Below are 24,000 nucleotides of genomic sequence, written 5' to 3'. Positions count from 1 at the left end.
CGAGTGTGTGTGTGTGTGTGTAAGCATGTGTGTAAGGATCAGCTTCCCAACTGTAACCACATCAGGTTTAAACACAGCTAAATGCCCCCTCCATTAGCCAGAAGCCATTAGCTAACCACTGACCACAAACCCTGCTCTGCTCTCCTGTATACCTTTATTCTGACCTTCCCAGAAAAGACGACTAAAGAGAGAAAAGAGGAAGGGCACAGGAACAATGATCTGAATAGAAGTATCGAATTCCTGCCTCTCCCCAAATCCAACTTTTGAAAAAGAGAGGAAATAAAACCCCCACACAGCTATAGCTCTGTCAAATGAAAGTCTTTTCGAGGCGAAGGTTTTTTAGAGGCCACTTTAAAGATACTTTGAAGACTAAATTAAATGCATATTCAGCTGTATTTCTGAAGGCAATTTGAACAGTCTTTGTCAACACGTTTCCACAAATTTAACACGTTGAATAAATGGCGCACGCGGATGTTATGAGGCGAAACTAATTTGCCGACAGTGCTCATTACAGCGAATTCTCAAACGGATGCAATATAGCCTTCATTTGAAAGTCAAAGGTACTACAAGGTCCTTTAATGTGGTGTTGATTTTGGCAGTACAAAGCAGCGAGACGAAGCTCTGCTCTTCACTAATCGTAAAGAAAAAATAAAATACACTTATGCATAACAGTGCGTGCAAAATCAATACCTCTGTGTAAACTTCTGTAGAATGTGATCTTTGGAAAAATACTCGGCGGACAGAGACACGTAGCTTCGTAAAATGGGCAAAATTCTTTTTACCTTTTCAAAATACTTGATCTCGTACTCCAGGATGATGCCGTTTGGGCGATCAGGCTCTGCCCAAGAAAGGGAGATGCTGCTCTTCCCCGTAATGCCTTTTCTCACCACACTCACTGGGGACGGTGCTGCACACACACAAAGATAAAAAGACATAATACAATTTCAGGAACATTAGTGAACATCAAGCAGTTTAACATGAAGCATGCCAGTGCATTGTTATTTTTAATTACAGTATTATCCCGACTCACATAACATCCTAATAAACACAAGGGAAACGGTGCCAACGTTGTAAAACCGGTTGGGTACCATCAGCTTCTATAAGACATCCCTTTTCTGAAGACACCTCATGCTTTGATGTTTACATGCACAGAGCTAGTTGTAATGCTTGCTGGGACTGTTGTACGTTATGAAATATTAAACCGAAGACGAAACATCAAAGAACAAAATCATTAAAAAAAAAAAAGACCAAAAATGATTTCAAACATGGTGGTGAAAAGAAGGGGGTTCACTATAATCAGACTGCGATACATCGGCCTTTGCTGCCGTGTTATTTCTGTCATGCTGGGTGATTTTTATTTCTCATGAGAGTTTCTTCTCATGAATTCAAGTTTGTTAGTTACCAAAGTTCTTCTGAGGTTATTTGGCACAGTCCATTGAGCTTTATCTGAACTACTGAGATTATTTCTGGTACCAAAGCAGCCCTGCCTCTGAAAAAAAACAAAATGTCTGCAATCTGGCAAAAAAGCTCCACCTGTGCCTAATTAAACTATCCCTTTATATCTTGCTATTCAGTAGCTGCTGGCAGAGGAGCCCATGAAGCCAACTATGACACCACACATCTGGCACACAGCTTGTAGTGTACCATGTTTGATTACAGGGAAAAAAACGGTTTGTTTTAAGCTCTTTGCGAAGTTTAAATTTCCATTATAAGATTTTTTGGGTAATTTATCCTTTAAGTTCTGATGTCAAGTGAGCTCAGTTGTGTGCGTTCACATCAATTGTGGAACCATCCTGTTGTAACATGAACTGTTGGCCCATCTCTCAGAGGGACAGTTGGAGAGTCTCTGACACATAAAGAGCTTTTCACCAGGCAAAATGCTCCCTCAGGCAACATCCTGATAGTGTGTGTGTGCTTCTCCTGCAAATGCTAAACAGCGTTTTGGTTTCATTGGCCTCAGCAGAACTCCACAGGGAATAAATCATTGCTACCAACACAGTAACTGTATCCTGAGCGGATGGTCGCACAGAAGTGTTATCTGCAACATCTTAAAAGCCTGAAACCAGAGAGCCAATCACACACACTCAATGCTTAAACGCTATAAATGCCGGGATGTGATGATGAGAGAGAGAGGGCTTCTTTTCCCAGCAGCTTAGCGGGTAACAATACATGAAAAAATAAGTTGAAATCCAACGAAAAAGGATGCCGATTGCCATGTTATATTTATAGAGAATAGAGGGTCGTGTGCAGATTGCAGAGCCCTGTTGTACAAACTTCTGATTTGGGGTTATAAGAATAAAGTTGATGTGCCATTCTTAAAATATGTATACATTTTAATTATGGCTGCTGCAAATATGTTTTTTTCTTATATAATTGATAAATCTGTCAAATGTTTCCCCCTCCCCCCAAAAAATATAGGCAAATACTACAATATTTTAAGAGCTGGGATCCGCAGCTGTGGGGATTTTTTTCTTGAAAAATAACTGAAATGCTGCATTTGTTATTTAAATGGCTGAATTTTCAGCTAATTGAGGAAAGTTAGTTGAGGAAAGTCTTCTGCGTAACTAACGCATAAGTAATTCTGTTTATATACTAACGGATCTAATCATCATATAATTTGTATCTATTCCTTCTCAGCCCTAACCTTTCCTTTTCACCAAATACCAAAACAGCACAGACGCGCAACGTCCATATTTAACACCCAAAGGCAGAATCTTAGTCAACAGGAGCTACACAATGAGACACCTTTTAGTGCCACAACTCAGCGACTGAGACTAAACTAACAAGTGTTTTAAAACCCGACGGATTTGAGAAACTCCCGTGCAGAGAGAGGGTGGGAGGTGCTGGAAGAGACGGAGGAAGAAAAGCAAGAGGGTTGACAAAAATGGGAAGAAAGTGAGAGATGAGACATAGAGATAGAGACGTGGTGAAAGCGTGTAGACAGGGCCCCAGCAACACTTTCATTTTAGCAGCAAGGAAGACAGAGGAATCGCACTCGCTGGTTCGAACACTTCCAGTGCCTGTTACATCTACTAATGAGCACCTACAGTTTGGTATCGAACACCACAAACTAATTTTAAACGTCTGTGATAATATTTTCTGTTTTTCCAATCGAGCCGAAGCTTCCATTTCATGTGGGGGACAGGTCGAGAAAGCTATTCAGCGGACGAGTGCAGCCCTCCAGTGTAACAACTCTGGCCTCAGATAAGAGCAATGTTATCACCGTGCAGAACATAAGCCTCTCAGACCGCTATCTGTCTGCATCACTGAAATCAATACAGACCTTCAACTACCTGGTTTATTATCCTTTAACTATACCCTCAGAGACTGACAGAAAGAGAGAGACAGAATGAAAGAGATATGGGAGACAAAGAGAGAGAGATGGCTTTATTAAGGCTGTAAAGCACCGGAGCTGCTCTCATCTTTTATTTTTTTATTTGTAACTTAAACACCCGTCTACCTGCTCTATCTCATCCCGCCCTCATGTTTTTATTCATACAATTGCAACAGCGACAGTCATTTGGCAGCCTAGAAACTGATCCGTCACGCAACATATTGGAATCTTATCGGTTGCAACCGGTGTATTTCAGTCAATCAGGAATTCATAAAAGTCATAACGGGAAGACTACTGGAAGTACAGGGCGCCTTCTTGGTCTGACCATAAACTGCAACGTCCCCAGACCTTTGCCGTATGTCATTCCCCATCTCTCCTCCTGTTTTTCCTGTCGGGAATAATTCATAGGAAAATACGTTTAAAAGAATACTGAATGTACAAACTCAACCAGATGGCAAGCAATCTTCTTATGAAGTGAAAAGTTATAAGAAACAATATGGACGATGTGAACCCTGGCCCGCTTCTTTCCTACCCTCTCCTATAGCCTATCTCCTCTGCTCTGATCTACCAAATGTGTCATCCGTCTTTGAAGACGTCTCCCACTTCCTGCTTGGGAGAAAGAAATACTGAAAATGACATACCTAAATTAAAATGGCTCCAGCTCCTGAGCCAAACATACAGCAGGTAAAGCAAAGATCTGACAATACACTGCTTATTAAAGTTTCTTGTGAAAGTACCAACACTTTCACACTCAAATTGAAGTGTGACTCTAGAGGCAGATGTCCCAAAAGGACATTCGGAGACTCCATTTGGTTACCACGTGTACATTTGGAGTCTCCGAATGTCCTTTTGGGACATCTGCCTCTAAATACATTAAAAAGAAATAGAGCTAAAATACTCACAAATTAGCAGTTTTTCAGTTTCAGTGCAAACAACCTCGCTGCCCCACTACTTTTATATCTATTATACATGACTAAAAGCAAAAGTAAGACACATGGGCAGAGCACCATGGCTGTGCTCTTATTTTCACTGCCCACAAAGTAATGCATCACGATTCATTTGATGAATTGCCAACAACAGCACAAACAATGTATGGGAGCATTTAGTGTGCAGCTACCACGCAGTGCTCCCACACTGTGAGCAACATGAAAAACTGGGCACGAGGAAAGACATAATAGAGCTGAGCTACCGCAGGAACCCATCATATGATCATCAAGCTTATCGGCCGATAAAAGACTGAATTGTCTGTGATTATTGACGATTTATGGTCAATTAGATTATTTGTTCTCATGGTTTGGATTCATGAATGACATTTTTTTTTCTTTTTGTAAGTTAATTCCTACAACTTAATACTGGTTGATAGTTAGCTACCTTATCACAACTATCAAAGCAGTGCAAAATATCGGACTTCCATCTTCTCTTTTTAATGAAGCTGCATCAGTGTTTTCATAATGTGTACAATCTCACCTTTTCTTTCCTCATCACAAACCTCCCCCATCAGTTCCACAGCTTCTTCCTCTACCTCCGTCCTGGTCTTCTGTCCTTCCCTCCTGCCTTTCACCTCTCCTCCTCACGAGTACCGACACTTTAATATTCAGCAGGTCTTCACAGGAACACTGTGAAGTCACCTATTTCACGGATCCCTTATCGAGGGTGACACTTCCCACACATCAAAAGGCAGATCCTCTGACTCCTTCTCTCCGTCTCCGTCTACCTGAGACTACCCGTCGGCCCCTGTTTCTCAGTACTTCGGTCTTGGTATCTCGTTTGTGCCTTTTTACCCTCCCGAGCAGAAGCTCAGTCAAAAAACACAGATGTTTACAATGCCGATCAAATGGTATAATGGTACTGTATGGCACTCGGCTTAAAGTGCTTGAAGAAATGTAAAAAAATGTATTTAAAAAAACTCAACAGCAATGCCTCTCTCAAGAAATCATCACCTATTACCACAGTTCCTACATAAAACTGCTCATAACAAGGTCTGTGGATTATGTCGACTAACCGGGTCATGATTTCTGGAAAGAGACATTGCATTGAGACATAGCACCACAAGCCTAGCGCCATATTCGCCCATTATATTTGAAAGAACGCCACAGAGTCTCATAAAGTTGCATCCATCGCTTCCGTTACAAACGATCTTATTCTAAGCCAAACCATGATGTTTCTTCCTACCCTTATTCAGTGGTTTTGTTGCCTAAACACACCAGGTTAACCACACGCATCAAGATACTACAGAAAAGGCTGCCACGCCTGGGGCTTCTGCCCGTGAGGCAAAATATGATGAGTACAGATGAGTTCACATTGGAGGGTTTTGTACACCTTGACATCCCGGCTGGGTGTGGTTTAATTAGGTGCAATAAAACTTCTGGCAACAACTGTCAATAATGCTGGACGTGGTCCGTGGCGCAGCACACAATAACCTTTCAACCACAACATGTCCGTTAATTAATGTTATTCTGTTGATCGCTGCACAAACTCAGCGGTGCTAGTGACTGCTTCTATTGTATTCCCAAATTAAAGCGAGTATATTTATCTAACATCGACAGAAATAAAAACACTCTCTAGCCTAGCCTGTGCCTCATCCATGCAAAAGAGCAGATCTGTCTGTGACTCAGCCAACCATGTGTAATCTAATCGAATGTAAATCCTAATCTCTGCATGGTCCAGTGACTGCTAACTTTAATCGAGTCGCAACTCCAATGAACTGAATGTGGATTCTGTAGTCTGGTGTAATCCACTCAGTCTGCAGACGGGCACAATGACAACACAGTTAGAGGGCCGTCGGTACTCTTCACTGTCAGACAACCATCTGCCCTCTCTCATTCTCGCTGCTGCTGCGACTACTTCCTACAGTTAATAGTCTGCCAATGAACCATTTGTTCAACAAACGGGAACAAACACTCCTTCAAAATGGCTGTTTTCTCCAGCCTTCCCTACAGATGGAAGCCCTGGGAAGGAGAGCATTAGTCTCATATTTTTCTCATTTCATTACGCCATGTGCTGCCCATTTCATTACAAGCAAATCAAATAAACTACACAGGCCCATACCACCCGTAAACATAAAAAAAATGCTCTCCCAAAGCCCATATGAATTTTAATCTCCATTTAAAAGGAAAGCCAGCAAAGCTTTCACTATTTACAGCTATGGGGAGTAGTTGGACTCTTTCATTGTCTAATGTTAGAGTGGTCTTTTATGTTTGGCCACTGTGCTGCTCACTTTAGTGTTATTGGTTTAGTGCCTTGCTCAAGCATGCTTTACAGTCACACAGAACTTCTAAGCTGCTCTGGCATGGCAGAAAAGGAAATATTCCCAGCAGCTGCAAGTGCAAAACATTATACCAGCTAAAGGTTTCTTTTTTTTTTTGCTTAGAGTTGATGAATAAAAGTACTTCCCAGCATAAAAACAACATGCAAACTTGCCTATCATCTGCCTGATTCATCATATTTGATAGGCAGGCAGAAAAAAAAAAAAAACACCTGCTATACCACACAAGACACCCCATACACAAACAGCCTGCAAATCAAGAGCTTTCACTGTGCCCCCGATTCCTGCAAAGATTGTTGATGGAATGCGCTGCCTAATTGAGGGGACCAAGCTGCTTTTTCAATGACAAATCTGAATGCGAAAACAAAAAAAAATAGCTTTCCACTGTGCAATGTTCCCTCATTCACTGCAAGGATGGCGCATGAGACACAATTAACACAGCGACAGATTTGTTGGAAAAATAATGATAGTGATAATTTGATCATCTGGTGTCTTTGTTGCCAAACTAAGATATTTGCACCAGAAATCCAACTTGCAGGTTGGTGTGTGGAAGTCTCAATAATGAGGTACAAAGAAAAAGACAAAATGGTGATGATTTGTGTTGGGAAATTCAGAATAAGCTTGAATATTGGGGAAAAAACAAACAAAAACAGGACAGCTGTGGTGCTGATTGGAGAAGTCATGGGGAGGCTGTGATTGGCAAAACAAAGTATTGACAGTTGTGACAGATCCGGCGCAACATACCTGCCTGATTGGTTGTCACATTAAGTGACACATACTGCTTGGCGTGCTCTTTGGCCAGCTCTGACACCCCGTTGACAGCCTCCAGCAGGAAGCTGTAGTTGGTGTGTGACTGCAGGTCGGCCACCATGACCGAGGTGTTTGACAGGCTGACGCGGCGTGGCAGAAAACGTACGTTGGGGCCGCATTCTTCCAAGCCCCTTCCATCTGGCAATACCTGTCTGCACAGGATATTGTAGTGCACATCCTTCCTGCCACCGGTTTCCATCGGAACGGACCACTCCAGGAAGACGCTGGTCTCGTTGACATTGGAGATGGCGTTACGTGGAGCAGACGGAGGGCCTGAGAGAGATGGAAAGAGGTCACTACAGCAACATGGTATCCAAGAATAAAAGTACAAAAACTGTGAACATCAGTTGTAAAATGCATGTGCAAATATAAGTCCTCACGTGTGCAGGCCATATTGGGAGGGTCGGAGTCGATCTTATAGTATCCGTCCTCACAACTGCAAGCAGTGGCTCCCGTCTGCCTGGCCACACTGTGGGGTGGACATTTACTGCAGGCCAAGGACTCCAGCAGCGAGCGGTAAAACCCCACTTTGCAGACTGAAAGATGAGGGGAGGGGGGCGGATGCCATGGGATGTTTTGGGTTGGATAAAGATGAGATGAGATGATAAGAGAAGACGTACAAATAGGAAAGGGAAGCAGGCCATGGGGAGAGAGGTAAAGAAAAAAAAAGGTGGGGGAGAGAAAAAGCAGGACAACATGGTTAGTTCTTTTGGAAAAAAAAAAAAAAAAAAAAGGAGGTCAGCATCGACATTTTCCCTGGGTGGTTGTGGTTGTTTTGAGGTTTCACGTCAGAGATACCGCTGTAGCTGCAGAGATGAAATTAAAGAAGCATTCGGCTGTCACATTTGTATTTCTTCTTTGTTCCTTCTAAAGTCGGATTTCTTCTCATTTCCCTCGGGGGGTTATTTCTTTTGTCCAACCCCTGCCACCCTCCTCTCTTCCTCTGTTTTTTTTTTATCTTAATCAAAAAAAAGATTATTATTTGTTTTCCTATTGCGGAGCTTCCCTTCTTATTCATAGTCTTCAATTCAGTGAACATCACCTGCTTAAGAATCACGGGCATCTGCTGCACAATATTGTACCCACCCGGCCGCATATGTGAAACGTATACAAACAAGCACTGAAACAGACATAATCTCTCTTCCTCCCACACAGACATACACTCTGTTGATCTAAGTGGGGCAGGTAGACAGCGGGGTGACACACTCGGAATGTTAACACGGGGAGAATACATCATCAACCTCTGTCGCCATGGCTGCACCCCCAAGCCGACCAATTACCGACTTATCACGGCATCATTTTCTTCCTGATTTTGCTGTTGCACCCTGACGGATACAAATAGACAGATGCAATAGAGGATGAAATGATGATGGGATATTGGACTGCCGATAAGCAGAGCTCTACACATGCATACGACAGAGAGACAGTCGAGGACAAAAGAGAGGAGATATCATGATCTATGTTCGTCCTCGAAGGGCGTAAAGGTTAGGAGCTGTTGTTTTCACCCGCTTTTTTTTTTTTTTTTTTTTTTCTTAAATGTGGTTGCTGTGAAGCCCATTCAGGCTGCAACTGGGATTAACAACTTCATAATTAAACTTCAGGTAAGAGGACAGGAGGACAATTAATAGGGGACGGAAAAGTAGGTGAAAAGCAAATAAGACGAGGGAAGAGAATGGTGGGAAGAGAGGAGATAAGACAAAGGAGGAGGGAGTGTGTGTGTGTGTGTGTGTGTGGGGGGGGGGGGGATTTGTGTGTGCACGTGTGTCTGTGTTTCAGGCGTTAGGCGGCAATAGCTCTGATTCCCCTTGACGGAACCTTGGTCCACTGTCATGGAACATTAGGCCTGAAAAATTCTCCCTCTGCCCTGGATCGCTCTGTGTCTCACCTCTGCTTCACACACACACACGCTTCAAACACACACACACACACACACACACACAAGAAGCCTCTGTGTGGCCTTGTGTGTATGCGTGGATTGGCTTAGCATGTAGGATGCCACACATACACTAATTATGAGTTGATCGGCTCAAGACATTGCTTTTGAGGCATTCATGAAGCTGGCCTAGTTTCGATTGAGCAGATAGTAATGCAGCTGATGACATGATTCATGCTCGACAAAGCACAGACAGTAATGTATGTCTTTAGGGCTTATTTCACTCAGATGTGAAAGGATGGTCTAAATGCTTGATTTTTGCTGCCGTTGAATTTTTTTGTTAAATGCTGAAAAAAATGGATGCATTGGTGTTAAATGCATGATTTTTATTGAATGTCCATTTACTTCATCTTACTCTGCTGCAGCCTAATGATGTAGAACCGTATCACCTTCCATGCGTGTGTGCGCGTGCGTGTGCGTGGTGGGCTGAGGCATTCAGGGCAGTAGGACACACCTGATCCTTTGTCTGCTTCAGCCCGTTGCCACGCACACGTTTATGGTTCCATACAGATTTATTGCCATCGTCTGGTGTCTAGCTCTCCTTGACTCCATCCTCAAAACCCCCCATGGCCAAATCAATAAAACATGGGGTGGCAGCTCATTTCACAAAGACAGGCACACATGCAGGCAGTGAAGAAGACAATAAGCAGCATGATAAAAAAAAAAAATAGTGAAAAATGGAAAACCCTCTGAACAGATTCATAATTTGATAGTATGGTTAGATATCATTATTGTTTTGTTTTTGGTGCTAAACTCTCACCACCTGGTGTGGCTCTGCTACACTCCCTGAAGATCCCCTGTCAATCAAACAGTATGCATAGGGCACAGTGATGGCTCCTACTTGGATTTCCTGTTGATGAAGTTTTGAGCTTCTGTGGATTTATTTTTGTCTGCTGGCCACAGTGGCTGTCGGCTGTCACTGTGGGGTATAACTTGTATATATATTCTTTCTAACTACAGACTCCACACACACCTGAAACATATAGTATATTAAATATGTTCCATACTGATCCCGGATTCGTCTTGGCAAAGGGTGAAAATAAAACTGCATTTGTTTGCTGAAAAATGTTACTGCTGAAGAGATAGAAAAAGAGACAGCCTGATAAATATAGATATTTTGCATAGACAAGTAGACATAATGTGGTCTAAGATGTCAAAGATTATATGACGTCTTTTGATTAAATTAAAAATAATGCATTCATTTCCCCTGGAAGTTGCAAATGATTATGAGAATGATATAAACATTTGCAATTAAAATGTGCAAATTGGTGTGAAAAAGAAATCCATCGCATGCCACTTTAATGAAAGTCAACTCCAGTTGACTAAAACGAGCCAACAGTGTAGATGTTAAGGTATTTATTATCATTCATTCTAGCTCATTTTCCATTTTGGATAAATAGATCATCCTTGCTCGACAGGAAAAGTGAACACAGCACATGTGTGGAAGTGAGCTGCGAGCATGCATTGTGAGACGTGATATGGGCGGGGATAACTACACATATATATATATTTAATTATTGAATTTTGTGTCTAAGGATTTACCACCCACAGGCAAAAGAGGGCATAAGGGTCAGGGCAGCCAGCTGAAGGCTGATAGTTGGATAAAGCAATTAAATTGCCACAGAGAGGGAATAAGAACATGCATGTTCAGTGTGGAATCTGAGAGCTGAAGGGTAGTCTTAAAGTCCATGGGGAGGCTGTCGGGAAAAGAGAGGAAATAAAACTAAAAAAAACAAGTTGACTAAATTACATTTATGAAATGGCAACTGGATTACTGTGCATGTGACTTAGTGGTTACTGCTTTCATTTAAACTCTATAGACCATCTACCATCATGGTGGAACAAAGGACTGCTGTAAACATTGAGCTACGGAGGGATGGTGATGGAGACGTTAGCATTGCTGTGTAGACTCTTGAGTCTTGTTTAAAGATTAATGAAATGTGACCTATTACCCGAAAAATATATAGATATGGAGGGCATATGGCCAACTGTGACCTCTTGATTTAGTTCCATATTTGTATGTTTTTAGTAAAATTGCAAATGAAGTACAGATTACAGAGTTTTTTAAATGAGCAGTACCATACATTTCAACTCTCAAACCTACAGTTTTATTCGCTAAATATATATATTTTTTGTTTTTACTTTGAAGTTATCTATTTTCTTCACTTAATCATCTCTTTATTATTCATCCTGTTAGATTTCCTAGAAATTAAACGTCTCCAGATGCAAGGAAAGGCTTAGATCTCTGGATGAGGTGCTTTACTTGTTAAATTGTCTTAAAGGGACACACCCACTCACTCATGCATCTTTGTATGCGAGCAAACACTGACATGCACACACTTGCTGCGGTGAGATTAGTTATGGTGGTCATGGGCGGCTGACTGAAATGGCTCATTCCTCATTGAGAATGCCAATGCGAATAGACATTGTTGGTGGTATTAGTGTGCGTGTGTGTGTGTGTGTGTGTGTGCCCTTGGGCAAGCTGTCTTTCTGATGCCACGCAGCTTTTAATGCACAGCACAAAAGGGTAATAGGTAATTAATATGCACTACACACTAATGTGCCTTCATGCATTTGTGTGTGTGTGTGAGGTTAATACGTAATTAATATGCATCACACACTGGCATCCCAGGCAATTAAGGATCCAGCGGTGTCCGTTGATGCCTCTTAACGAGCGTCCTCTTTAATTGGAAACATTTCATTGTAAACATGTTGATTTATATGACTGGCTGTCGTTTGGTGGGATTAGAGGGAGTAAGCGATTAAGGCAGAGGGAGAGATACATACTCGAAAGGGGGGGAGGGGGGATAGAACAGAAGTTAAAGTTAAGGGCCACACACTGTGTATCAACAGAAGGTTGGATTTAAATTCATTTATATGGGGCTAAGACACAGCAAGGATGCAAATATTAAAATAAATTCCTAAAACAGAAATATAATCACTGGATGAAGGGACAGTATTCACCAACCTTCTGGAGACATGACTAGTGCCAGTTGGGTAGTTGGCTAACTACATTGAAGAAAATGGAAAGTAGAAAACGGTCTGCAGTGATGAACAAAAGTAGCAATTCCAAAATGTGTGAATACTCCATTACACAATGCTTTCAAAGTACAGACGCAAACACACTAAAATAATCTAAGTACACCTCATGTATGCATTGTTACATCATGAAATAGTGTATCATTAGCACGTTACTCTATGCTGGTTAAAGTGGAGCTAATTTGATCTATGCTGTTGGGTAGTTTAATCCATAGTAATGAAACATATTACAAGCTTGTCGTAAGTCGTGTGAAGAGGTTCTGCAGAGTAAGTGCAGCTATAGTCGGCCAGTAAATGTGGAATAAAAAGTGCAATATTTTGGTGACATTAAGTACAAAGTAGCATAAAATGGACATGCCGAGAAAAGTACACATATTTCAAAATTGTTCTTAATTGCACAAACTATATTTGAACTATTGTTACCGTTGTTACATTCCACAACTGAATTTCAAACAGAGCTTTACGGTCAGACAAAATAACGTCTCGCACTATTTATCGAACGTGACATGAACTTATGTTTCCATCTTTCCTGTCACTCTTCCAACTGTACACGGATTCAGCAGTATTTGGCATGCAAGTAAACTTTGACAGAAGAAACACAAAAATGGTGAAGCCGAGTTTCAACACAAAGCCCATGTTGTTAACAGATACTATTGTGAACTAATAAATCAGGCAAGGAAACACGGTAAATATCCTCTTCCTGCATTTGTCCGCCAGCGAGCCACTGGCCTAAAGGAACATAAACACAGCATGCGTGTGCGCGTCTATTTGTGTGCGTTTGCATGAATGAGGGTGTCATACCTCCATGCATTATTGTTGCATTGCTGTGTTTGTGCGCATGTGTATATGTGGCGATGCATGCTCACATTCGCGTATGCCTGTGTGTGAACACAAACAAAGCCAGATGATAATACCACAACAATATACAATCAAGTCAATGGGGTTTCCTGTCTTTTGGGTGGCGGAGGAGGGTCATTGTTCAGCACCTATTTATTCCCAGGCCACGAGCTGACACCCAGAGGTCCAGCAGGTCACAATGGCTTTCCAACAGGAATCAATTTATTGCCCCAGTAGATTAAACATTAGCAATACATCATAATGTTAAATCAAGTGTCAAGGTATGCTGAACAACAATGACACCAGACTGAAATGTTATATTGCCTTTTCAGCATTTTTATGTACTTGATAAATGTATGGACGGTTCAACTGCAAACACAAATTACAAGCACCCACAGATTGGGTGTACAAGGGTCAGGATCTCAGCGCCATTACAACACTCCTGAGACGTGTGCTGGAGGTGGAGGGCTGTCAGGTCAGACGTAAGTGTGTGGAACGGATGGAATGAAATCGGTTGTGAATCGAATAATAATTTCATTTGAACCATTTATGCAGACCATTCGTGTTTCCGTTTGCACATCGATATTACATTGCTATATGTTTGCAGACGCACATGTGGAGACTGTAAGTCCCAACTTAAATTTGCCAAGATGCTGTTTGCACTTTCGTTTAGCTAATCTAAATTCTGCTCCATCTCAATCAAAGTGTGCATGTGTTTCAACTTCACCTTCTTCCAGACTTCTGGAAAAGGTGCAAGGAGGAAACAAACAACTCAACAATGTTGTAAAACTGTTATTGTTTTGTCAAAGCGTATCATTTGGGAAAATAATCGCCTGACCTAAATGCATCAGGAGTGTCCACAACTACCAGTCTAACCAGTCCTACGAGCCAGCGCTGACTGGGACTCTGGAGACGACCAGGCTTTCATGGAAAGAAGCTGGCTCTGCTGAATGAAGCATTTTATTAATATTTCACCAACTGCAGGAATGTGTGTGTCTATGTGCGCTTCTATCTTTGCGAGGACATTGCGGCTGGCCCACATTTCTTTAAAGAGGTGTTTGAGGGTTTAGACTTGGGTTCAGTGGTGAGGTTAGAATTAGGTTTAGGGTAGGGTGAATGGGGATAGGCACCTAGTTATGTTGGTTATGGCTGAAGATGGGGGGCTAGGTAATGCACCGCGTCAATTAGCGTCCTCACAACTATAACAAAAAACATGTGAATGTGTGTGCATGTTAGCAGGGGGGAGGGGAACAGGAAGGAAGCACTTCTGGGAAAGTCAGTTTACCCAACAAGCACTCAGGAAGCACTTTAGTTGTCATGACAGCATCACCACGTTGAGATGATGGGGTGATGGAGAGCGGGCTGGGGAGGAAGATGGAGGAGAGAGGGAGAGAGAGGGAGTAGTGTATTGAAAGAAGTCCGGAAGCAGCTTCCAATTGAACAGGATCTTAAAAGATGAATGGCAGCTCTTTATGCAATAAATCCAGTCGATTCATATTTCAGGAGATGACGGAACCAAAAAAAGACTTCCTGCCACTTGCAGATTTCTGCGCTATGATTCCCCATGCTTCCTCTGTCTCTTGAGGAACTCGGGGATGAGTAAGGCTTTCTGAATACCGATAGCTCATAATGATAGAATTCAAAAAAGGCACACTGCGATAGATATAGGGGAGCAAATACCAGGCTACCGTGGAGGGAGAAGGCACGAAGCTTCCTCGCATTGTTACGCCAGTGGGACAGTTTCTGATGGCAGCAGCAGCACCGCCACCATGACCAGATCGAGTTTGACATAATGCTGCAGTGACGTCTGACAGGCAGGCAAACACAGAGCAACATCAGGGGAGACCCGACACTGAAACACAGCATTGTCGAGGGGAATCCAGCTCTGCATGACACACTTAAGAAGACGCTCGTGGAACGGAATATTCCGTGGTTTTTGTTCTGCTACCAGTGAGCGGCAGCTCATCATTTCGTACAATTATTTTAATTGATGATACTATCAGTCGTCCTCGTTGTCATTCGTATTCCTCATCTTCTGTCATCCTTTTTCCTCTTCTCTGCCGACTCTCGCCCCCCCCCCCCGACTTCGCTGCCCATCTTATACTTCTGTCACTTGAATTCAGTGCAGCCTGAATCCAAACATCACCAAGCTGTCAATCCCAGGATTCCATTCAGCCTTTATTTCATCTTCCCAACATCCCATATAGCCCTTATTCCACTAAACCAACAATGAATCCCAGCCCTTATTCCAACATTACAGTGTGTCACTTAGCTTTTTTTAGTGGCATTAAAACATTTCAGTCAGCTCATGTGACATTATTCCATCATTCAAGCCAACACACCCTTCAACCGTTCATCTACAATTGTTTTATAGTCACTTATAGACATATCCTGGTCCCAGAAAGATCTTAAACTAGTAGTGACCAACCTGACTATTGTTAAGATAGTGTGCCATGTAAACACCTCATCCAGGTTTCGAGTCAGCATGCTGCTACATCTTCAGCTACATTTGCCAATAGTTAATACAATGAAACAAATAAATACAATTAATAAATCATGAGTTAAAAAAATTAATAAATAATGTAATCATGGTGAATTTATATCAAAGTCTGGTTGTAGTATGGTACTGTGGTTTTCATCTTCTATTACTGGTGGTCAGATAGAGAAGCCACATCCAGCAGAGGGTTTACTGCAGTTCTGGCAGCCAAGACTACAAACTTGGTTCTTTCTTAGCTCACCGTAAACAAATGCTAAAGAAATGACAGAAAATTGGCCGAGAATGTACAAAATGATATACATAGACGGGATTCATCATGCTCAATGCAAACATCGTGCCATGAATATGATCCAAACCATTCAGCTGTTATTCCAAGAACCCAACATTCAATTCAAACGTTACTCCAATGTTCCATTCAGCCATCATTCCCACAGTCCTTCCAGTGTTCATTCAGCCTAAATCACATCTGCGAGGCTGAACTCAATCTACAATCACCCCCCCCCCTCATCCATCTGCCCACTTCTATCCTCAGTTATCCTTCCTCTATTGCAATCACCGCTGAAACAACACTCATCCATCTCTCTGTCTCTCTGCCCTCACACCCTGTGGTGAGAAACCTTCCATTTATCTTGGGTCCCCTTGTTTTTGCCATCACGTTCCCTCTCTCTGTAATCCTCCCATCCTTCCGTCCAGCCATCCATCTAGCCGTGGATGCACTCCCCCCCCCCCCATCCCCTCTCTTCAGTCTCGCTGGGCTGACAGTGCTGCAGGCTATCACCAATTATCCCAGCTAAAGTTGTGCCTACATCTATACATCTCACACAACCACATACAATATCTTTAGATGTCATCTGACACAATATCCGACATCTCCGGTATAAGGAGACGGCATCACCACACGCTTTGTATGTAAATGTGTGTACTATCTGTGTCTTTCACTCTTGCTACGCTGGCACTCGAAAATGAACAAATACAATGGAAACGGATGATCAGTTTAATCCTCCGATGTCATATGAGTAAATAATAAAAAATACTAAAGTAATCAAACACCGAGTCTGGACAATAGCAGAACAAAGCAACGGATAATAACACAAATCCAACAATGCATTTATGTACAGATGTTACTATACAGTGGCAATGTTATGTCCAACAGTATTTCCACTCTATGGAAACTCCTTATATGGTGCTGGTGTATTGTGGTTAAATGTATTCCATAAACACAGATGTACTATTGTGTGCGTGTGTATATGTGTGACAGAGAGAGAGAGAAAGAGAGTAAATAAGACTGAATACGATTGTTAATGGAGAAAGATGGACAGATATTTAATGGGGGGAAGATTTATTTTTTCTATAAAAGAGTATTACTGTCATTTTGAGTGTGTGTGTGTGTGTGTGTGTGTGTGTGTGTGTGTGTGTGTGTAAGACAGGAGAGTGCTGATGAAGTGGCAGCAGTAAAGAGGAAGAGAAAGAGGGAGGGATGGAAAGGCAATGAGTGATAGGCAGTCGCAGAAAGATAAAGCGAGAGAAAAGAAAGACAGGGGAAGAAGGACAGAAGAGTGTAGACATAAAGCAAATGAGAGACAAAGAACTCGAGACGTGAGACAGGAAAAAAAGACAAAAAGAGGGGGAGGGAGAATTGTACGCAACGATTTCTGTCCTACATTCACAGAGGCTGCGTTAAATCACGCTCCACTAGGCAGCACATGCAGCCAATACAGCCAGGATCAACACACATTTTCTCTCACTTTGTACTGTACTCCGACCTGCAACCCGCTGATCCACAGACTACTGTAAGACAACCATGCTTAAAGCACTAACAAACGGCTGAACAGGCTGTAAAATAGAAAATTGTTATCATCAATGCTGCATGTCTTTGTTAATAAAACACATTCACTGAGAGGGCAAAATAGACATAATAGAGCGGGCATGAAACCAGTAGACCCAGTGCAGGTTCTCATATCCAGACAGACAGATGTTCAGAACGTTCACATCTGAAAAGCAGACACCGTCCCTAAAATACACAGAGAGACTGAATACATAACTCCTCGCAGTATGGAGTCCAGGAAAGCTTTCAAAACACTTAATACTCCGATGTGAGCGAGCGAAATGCACATGAAAACGTGTTTGCCAAAGAAGAGAACACATATGGTTACAAAGCTCAGAGAGAGGAAATCCTGCCATGTTTCTCTCTGTAGACACTTTCAAAGGCCGTCGGATTCATCTGCATCCGTAACTGAAAATCATCTCGTAGCTTCAATAATTGCTTGGAGGGTGTTCTACTCAGACAGCTCACTATTAAGTGTGTTTACTTCATTTTGCTGCACGTATGGACCACGATACGGAAACAAAAAAAAAGAGAAAATAATCAATCAATTCTACTGTGAGCCCCGGATATGTTTTTAGTCTGAAACGTTTAACCAAAGGAACACATTTGCATATCACAAAAGCTCCATCTTCATGAAATACAAAAACTCATTAAAATGAAAATCATTTAATCCTTCTGGCTCAAAAACATTGCTCTGTTGCAAAATGACGGCGAAAACCGGTCACGAGGCGTACGTTTAGCGTCTAAGCAAAACGTGGTGTCGGGGTCAGACTTTAATCACATCATCATCAAACAGACACCCTCATTCGCGGATAGAGATTCAAAGGGAATACCGCTTTCCGTCTGTCTCTTTAAAGCTCGGTCTGCACCAGAAAAGACTAGTGGTTTTTTAACTGATGTCTCATGAAACAAAAAAGACTCTTTTAATCTTCGCTGCTGCACTCACCAGCTCCATACAGACACAGACCACTTCTTTCTCACACGCGTAGTGCTTTTATTTTCTATCTATGAAAAAGTGTGAACACACTTCAATCCAACTAGGCTTTTGAACATTGTGAATGATATACTTTAGCATCATCTGCCCACGAGAAAATGAAAACGGAAAAGCTGTTTCCTCCATGTTGGGTTTATGACACATGCATATACACAATATATCTACATCTCTAAGAGGGAAAACATGCAAAATATATAGTCTTTATAAACTATGCATTTCAATTTCTCTTTTCCCTGTGCTAGATTTCATAGTTCACGAAAACACATTTCTATAACAGCACCACAGTGTACATGAACAGAGGTATCGCACATGCAGCTGACATGGTGCTGGATATACAGTAACTTTTTGTGAGCACCATCAAAAATGTTCCTTTTACTACAAAGAACCATTAAGAATAACAAGACGAAGAGTCTACAGCCATGCTTGTGGCTCTGAGGCTGAACAGACGTTACCTACTGCTACCGTCAGCATACTGAAGCTCACAATGGATGGATGGATGGATGGGTCAAATAAACACAGGGCCTTTACCCAGGAGATTGGTGTTGGTGTCCCGTGTGAAACCAAATGTCAATGTTGACTTATTTCAAGTCCTGTGGAAAACTGACAGGTGCACAACCTGAAGCTAGAGGGGTACCTGGAGCTTCATAGTTTGAAGTGTAGGGCCACTGTCCGATTAACGATTAGGGGTTCCGTGTCTTGCTCACAGACACATCGGCACAGGACACGTAGCAAGCCAAGGATCGTACCACCAACCTCTCTACCCCATGAGCCACGGCCGTCCGTGTGTGTGTTTCAGTCTGAACCACAAAAGTCAAACCCTGGGGAGCTTTAACGTCTGTAAAAAATCCCTGCCAATCTATCTAATTAGTTTTTGAGATATTTCAGCCTGGATCAAGGTGGTGGGTGATCCAAACAACCGACAGTTGGAGAAAACAAAACTGCAGTCTACAGTATTTGTTTGTACTACTGTACAAGCATTAGTATGTCAACAACTAAAGCACGTTGCCAATAATGCAGACAGCCAGTCCAAACCAAGAGCCCAAAAAGCTTTTTTTTTTTAATGACACTACTACTTTTTATGTGTAATTCTTAGTATTCTGAGTAATTCTAAAGTGCATACATCTTTATTCTATACAGTATATGTTCCAGTATACAGTAACACAACATCCTCAAAGATGCTTCTCTCAAAGGGACAAAACACAAGTGTTTTTTTTTTTTTTAATACTCATGGCTACAACCTGATATACACAGTACAGAATGAAAACGCCAGAGATATTTATTGCATTTATTTTTGTTTGCCTCATCAGCCACAGGTCACATGGCACACTTGACAGCTATTTCCTAATGATTTCCCCACAGAGACTCCATGTCTGATAAAGTTAAGCTGGAGATGGTGCACACTTTATTACACTACGGGTTTGTTTTTTTTTGTTTTTTTAGAAGACATATGCTGCATCTAAAAAGGCCATGCTTTACTTCTGGAGGCATGGTGTGATGAATTCAATAGAAAATCTGATTTGTGAAATGCTCCCTGAAAGCACTGAGCCTTGCACACCTGCAACCAGCCTCCTCAAATGATCAAAGCCAAGAAAATGATTCATCATACTGCACATGCAACAGCAAAAAATTAAGCAAACCTCTGCATGTACTGTTCAGGAGTCGGCCATGTGTAGTTGAGCATCTGGGACCAATATTTTAGTTCATCGCTTGAGGCTGACACTCTATTGGCGGAGATGAAACACTCGAGAGCCACCAAATAAATCACACATTTCGATGTTCCATACCACGCAGCTCCATGCCGCTGTAATAACTTCTCTGGAATTCTTTCTGAAATTTTTTCGCCACGCCACTCAGAGATGCTCTTGGTTTGCGCAAGTAGAGTCTAGTGTTCAGGTCTGAAAATTGAGTAATTTAAAGAAGATTGGAGAGGAGTGAAGGGGAGGAAAATAGAGAGGCCCTGGGCGCCCGTGGAAATGGCAGTTAAGGTCGGTGGTGGGAGTTTTTGGGCTCGACTCGGAGCAGAACAGCGGCTGGATGAGAGCAGCAAAGTGCTGCTGGGCTCGGGGGAATACCCTCCTCCACTAAGAATGACGCATAAGCAAGAAACACTCTTAGTAAAAGAATAAAACCCGTCTGTGCACACACTCAAGCACACAATACTAAAAACAAACATGTGCATGGATATAAAAATAAACAAATGGGATGAAGACGGCAACCCAAAGCAAACAGTCACGCACCGACAAACCCAAAAAAGACCAAAAATGTGAACCCTGGGAGATGATTTTAAGTAAAAAGCTGGAAATTCTCACATTTAAAATTGACTGGTGACGAAAAAAAGAAAAGAAAATTTAATCAGTTAAACTGTTTATACGAGCACCACTTTGCACACAAACTTCCTCTTACCTTGACACGATCCGTTGATTTCCTCAAATCCCGGCTGGCACACGCACTTCCCGATCGGCACCAGCCATTCTCCCTCCGTGCTGCAATGCATCCTGGGAGGCTCATATAAAGGCAGGGAGTTATTGACGCAGCGGCCCACTACCTCCACCAGCTGTGAAGCCTCTGAGCCTGGGATGGTGTCGGGGAACTCGGCCAAACTCTTCACTAGAAGCGGGCAGCGTTTGTAGAAAACGCGCACAGACACCAAAGCGATACAGGCCCCCAAATCCTGAAAAGCCAGGTAGAAGCCCTTCTGAGTCAGGGGACCTAAATCGCGGACTTCCGTGTTGAGTTTCATCACGCGGTCCCCAAGGTCCAGCTCGGTGAAGCTCTCGTCGGCTGCTATGGTGTCAATTTTGATGTATCTGCTTTCCTTCATCGCCCTGTCTTCCTCCTCCGTCATCCCCATTCCATCGCTCATCTCTCCGTCCTCCATTTCCTCCTCGCCCCCGTCCGTTTCGTAGTAATACATGTTAAACGTCTCCTTGCAGGTCCCGACCCCGCCGGGCAGGCTGTTGCAGTCTCTCAGGGTGAACTTGAGCTCGATGAAGACCCGCTGGGCGCCCTCGGTCAGGATCCAGTTGGTGTGGAGCCAGTTGTTCTGGTTCTGCTCCATCACCCGGCACACTTGGTAAGTGTGGATCGGAGCGTAGTCCTCGTCCACTTCCCCGATCTCCTCCCACTGAGACAGAGAACAGAGTACAAGAACCTCAGTATTTTACTTAAGTACAATACTTTGCAGTAATGGTATCGACAAAACTCGATTATCTGTGCCAATATCAGAATATTTTGAATAATACCCAGATGTAATAAATTGATGAATTGAGAACCATGGAGATGCAGTAAGAATGAGCTACGTGAACCTGTTTGAGAGGCTTAACACTGGCGAGGAAATTATAAAGAGTGTGTGTGTGTGTGTGTGTGTGTGTGTGGCTGGGTATAGATAGCAGAATAATCCTCATCCCTTCCACCTCGTTTGCTCCTACTGCAATAGACAGAAAATAATGAGATAGTGTTATGGGGTATATATGCATTTACCATGAATGGGGGGGGTGGAGTTGTCAGCAAAAAAAATGATTAACCTGCCCTTAAAGGTGTGTTCATCGGTGTGTAGTGCATAGCCATACCTCCATAAGCGTGTGTGTGTTGGTTCCTGCCTGTATGTGTGCATATATGCAAATGACTCAGTCAGTGTTCAAGCACGTGTGTGTGTGTGTGTGTGTGTGTGTGTGTGTGTGTGTGTGTGTGTGAGCGTCTGCATCTATGCCTGTGTGTGTGTGTGTGTGTGTGTGTGTGTGTGTGTGTGTGTGTCAGACAGCAGCATTAATTCCCTCTGCAAGTCTCCTGGGAGGTGGCTATTATCTGCATCACTAGCACTCTCCCATGGCTAATACAGGCGCTTCATCATGTCACTGTAATGGCCAGAGGGACCAGACTATGATCTGGTGTTATAGCTTAATAGCCCATATTAATCAACCCCTTGCTTTAGTCGCCGTGTACAACCTTCTGTCTTTGTCTTTTCTCTCTCTTCTCTGTCTTGTTCTCAATTTGTCTTTTTTTCCCCTTCTCATTCCTCCCTGCTTTAGTCGGCCTCTTTTCTTTTCTGCGTATTATCATTCAGTTTCTGAACCATTTGTGGATGAATGAAGGTATAGTCAAGTGTTGACTATACCTTCAAATGCACATGCCTCTGGGTTGATTAATCATATTGTGTGTTTGTGCTTTTGTACTTCCATCTTTTAGAGCACCGATATGAGTTTTAGGCATCAACAGTGACCACATCTCTGGAAAGTGAGAACATTTTAATAAGAGGCCGAGCAGGAAAAAGCCTATAGCCGATTACCGGCCAATACCCCTCCCCTTAGAGAAAAAATAATATATACATAAACTGGAATGAACAATCTCTGACTCAATTACAGAAGGAAGTATTGGTGCCTAAATAAATAAATCTAGATCACTGCACATTAAACTGAAAAGTAATAAAAAGTACTACCAAAATAAACTGTTTAAAACTGTAAAATATTTTTGACGATATAAATCTCAGGCTAAAAATGAAAATGAAAGTAATGAATACATTTATCTCTAAATGATCATCAAACAAAGTGGAAGAGAAAGGTTTCTCAGCGCCACATTAGCTTGAGTTTACAAAGCGTTTTTACTTTTGTCGGCTACTTTGCATCTATGCCATTTCTAAATCAGTTGTATTTCCAATTCGAATCATTAGTGAGAGAGTATCCTGAAGTGTGATTTGAAGGATTACATTGTTGGATTATGTTCCATCTGTAGTTTATGACTGGTCAGGATCACTTCTGTTACATTGTTAAAAGCCTTTCTAACAAACGATTAATGTTGGTGCACATACCCGGGGTAAAGAGGATCCTAAAATGTTCCATTCCATGTTAAATCATGAATGGATAGGTCTGTGGCTGGATTATTTGGAAGAGAGGACGCCAAATTAGTACGTAAATTAAAGTAACAGTTGAATGATTTCTATTCCATGCTGTCTGCCTGTTATGTGCTGTGGACAAAGAGCTGACAGCACAACTATAAACTGAAAATGGGTCAGATAGGACATGATGCCACTTATTTGCTTGCCGCAAAATAAGCTGTTAACGACAACCGCAAAAGGTTTAGCCCACGCTTTCTAACCCTATCGCCAGAAATATGTATTTCCTAAATACATTGTGAAGAGAATCACATTTTTCAACTTCAACCAACCTGAATTCTTCAAAGGGGCTGTTTGAGGGTTGACTCTTAGTTTATTAAGAGTAAAGGTTAGACATAGCCCCGGGTAAAGGTCAAACTAAATCCATTATGTCTTCACAAGTACACACTGTAGATGCACAGACCTGATCTGTGGGTGCTTGAGTGTGACTGAGTCCCGATCTCTCCCAGACTCCAGCCCAGTCAGTCACAGTGCAGACATTAAGCCTATTACTGGTTAGATCACACAGATCCACCAGGCTTTACACAGCTTAACACACACACACACACACACACACACACACACACACACACACACAC

General features: G+C 42.3%; 1 protein-coding gene across 1 annotated transcript in view; it reads right to left on the bottom strand.

Moving 5' to 3' along the window:
• epha5 (EPH receptor A5) overlaps positions 1–24,000 on the bottom strand; it is a 56,943-nt gene that overhangs the window by 21,073 nt on the left and 11,870 nt on the right. The window contains exons 3-6 of the mRNA XM_031855417.1: positions 20,938–21,658; positions 7,790–7,945; positions 7,344–7,682; positions 783–907 (exon numbers count right to left, since the gene is read on the bottom strand). Coding sequence (XP_031711277.1) covers positions 783–907; positions 7,344–7,682; positions 7,790–7,945; positions 20,938–21,658 — 1,341 coding nt within the window. The remainder of the gene's footprint in view (positions 1–782; positions 908–7,343; positions 7,683–7,789; positions 7,946–20,937; positions 21,659–24,000) is intronic.

The sequence above is a fragment of the Anarrhichthys ocellatus genome, unplaced genomic scaffold (assembly GCF_004355925.1).
Source record: "Anarrhichthys ocellatus isolate YVR2014 unplaced genomic scaffold, GSC_Weel_1.0 scaffold16, whole genome shotgun sequence".
NCBI lineage: Eukaryota > Metazoa > Chordata > Actinopteri > Perciformes > Anarhichadidae > Anarrhichthys > Anarrhichthys ocellatus.
This window is presented reverse-complemented; position numbering and strand designations above follow the sequence as displayed.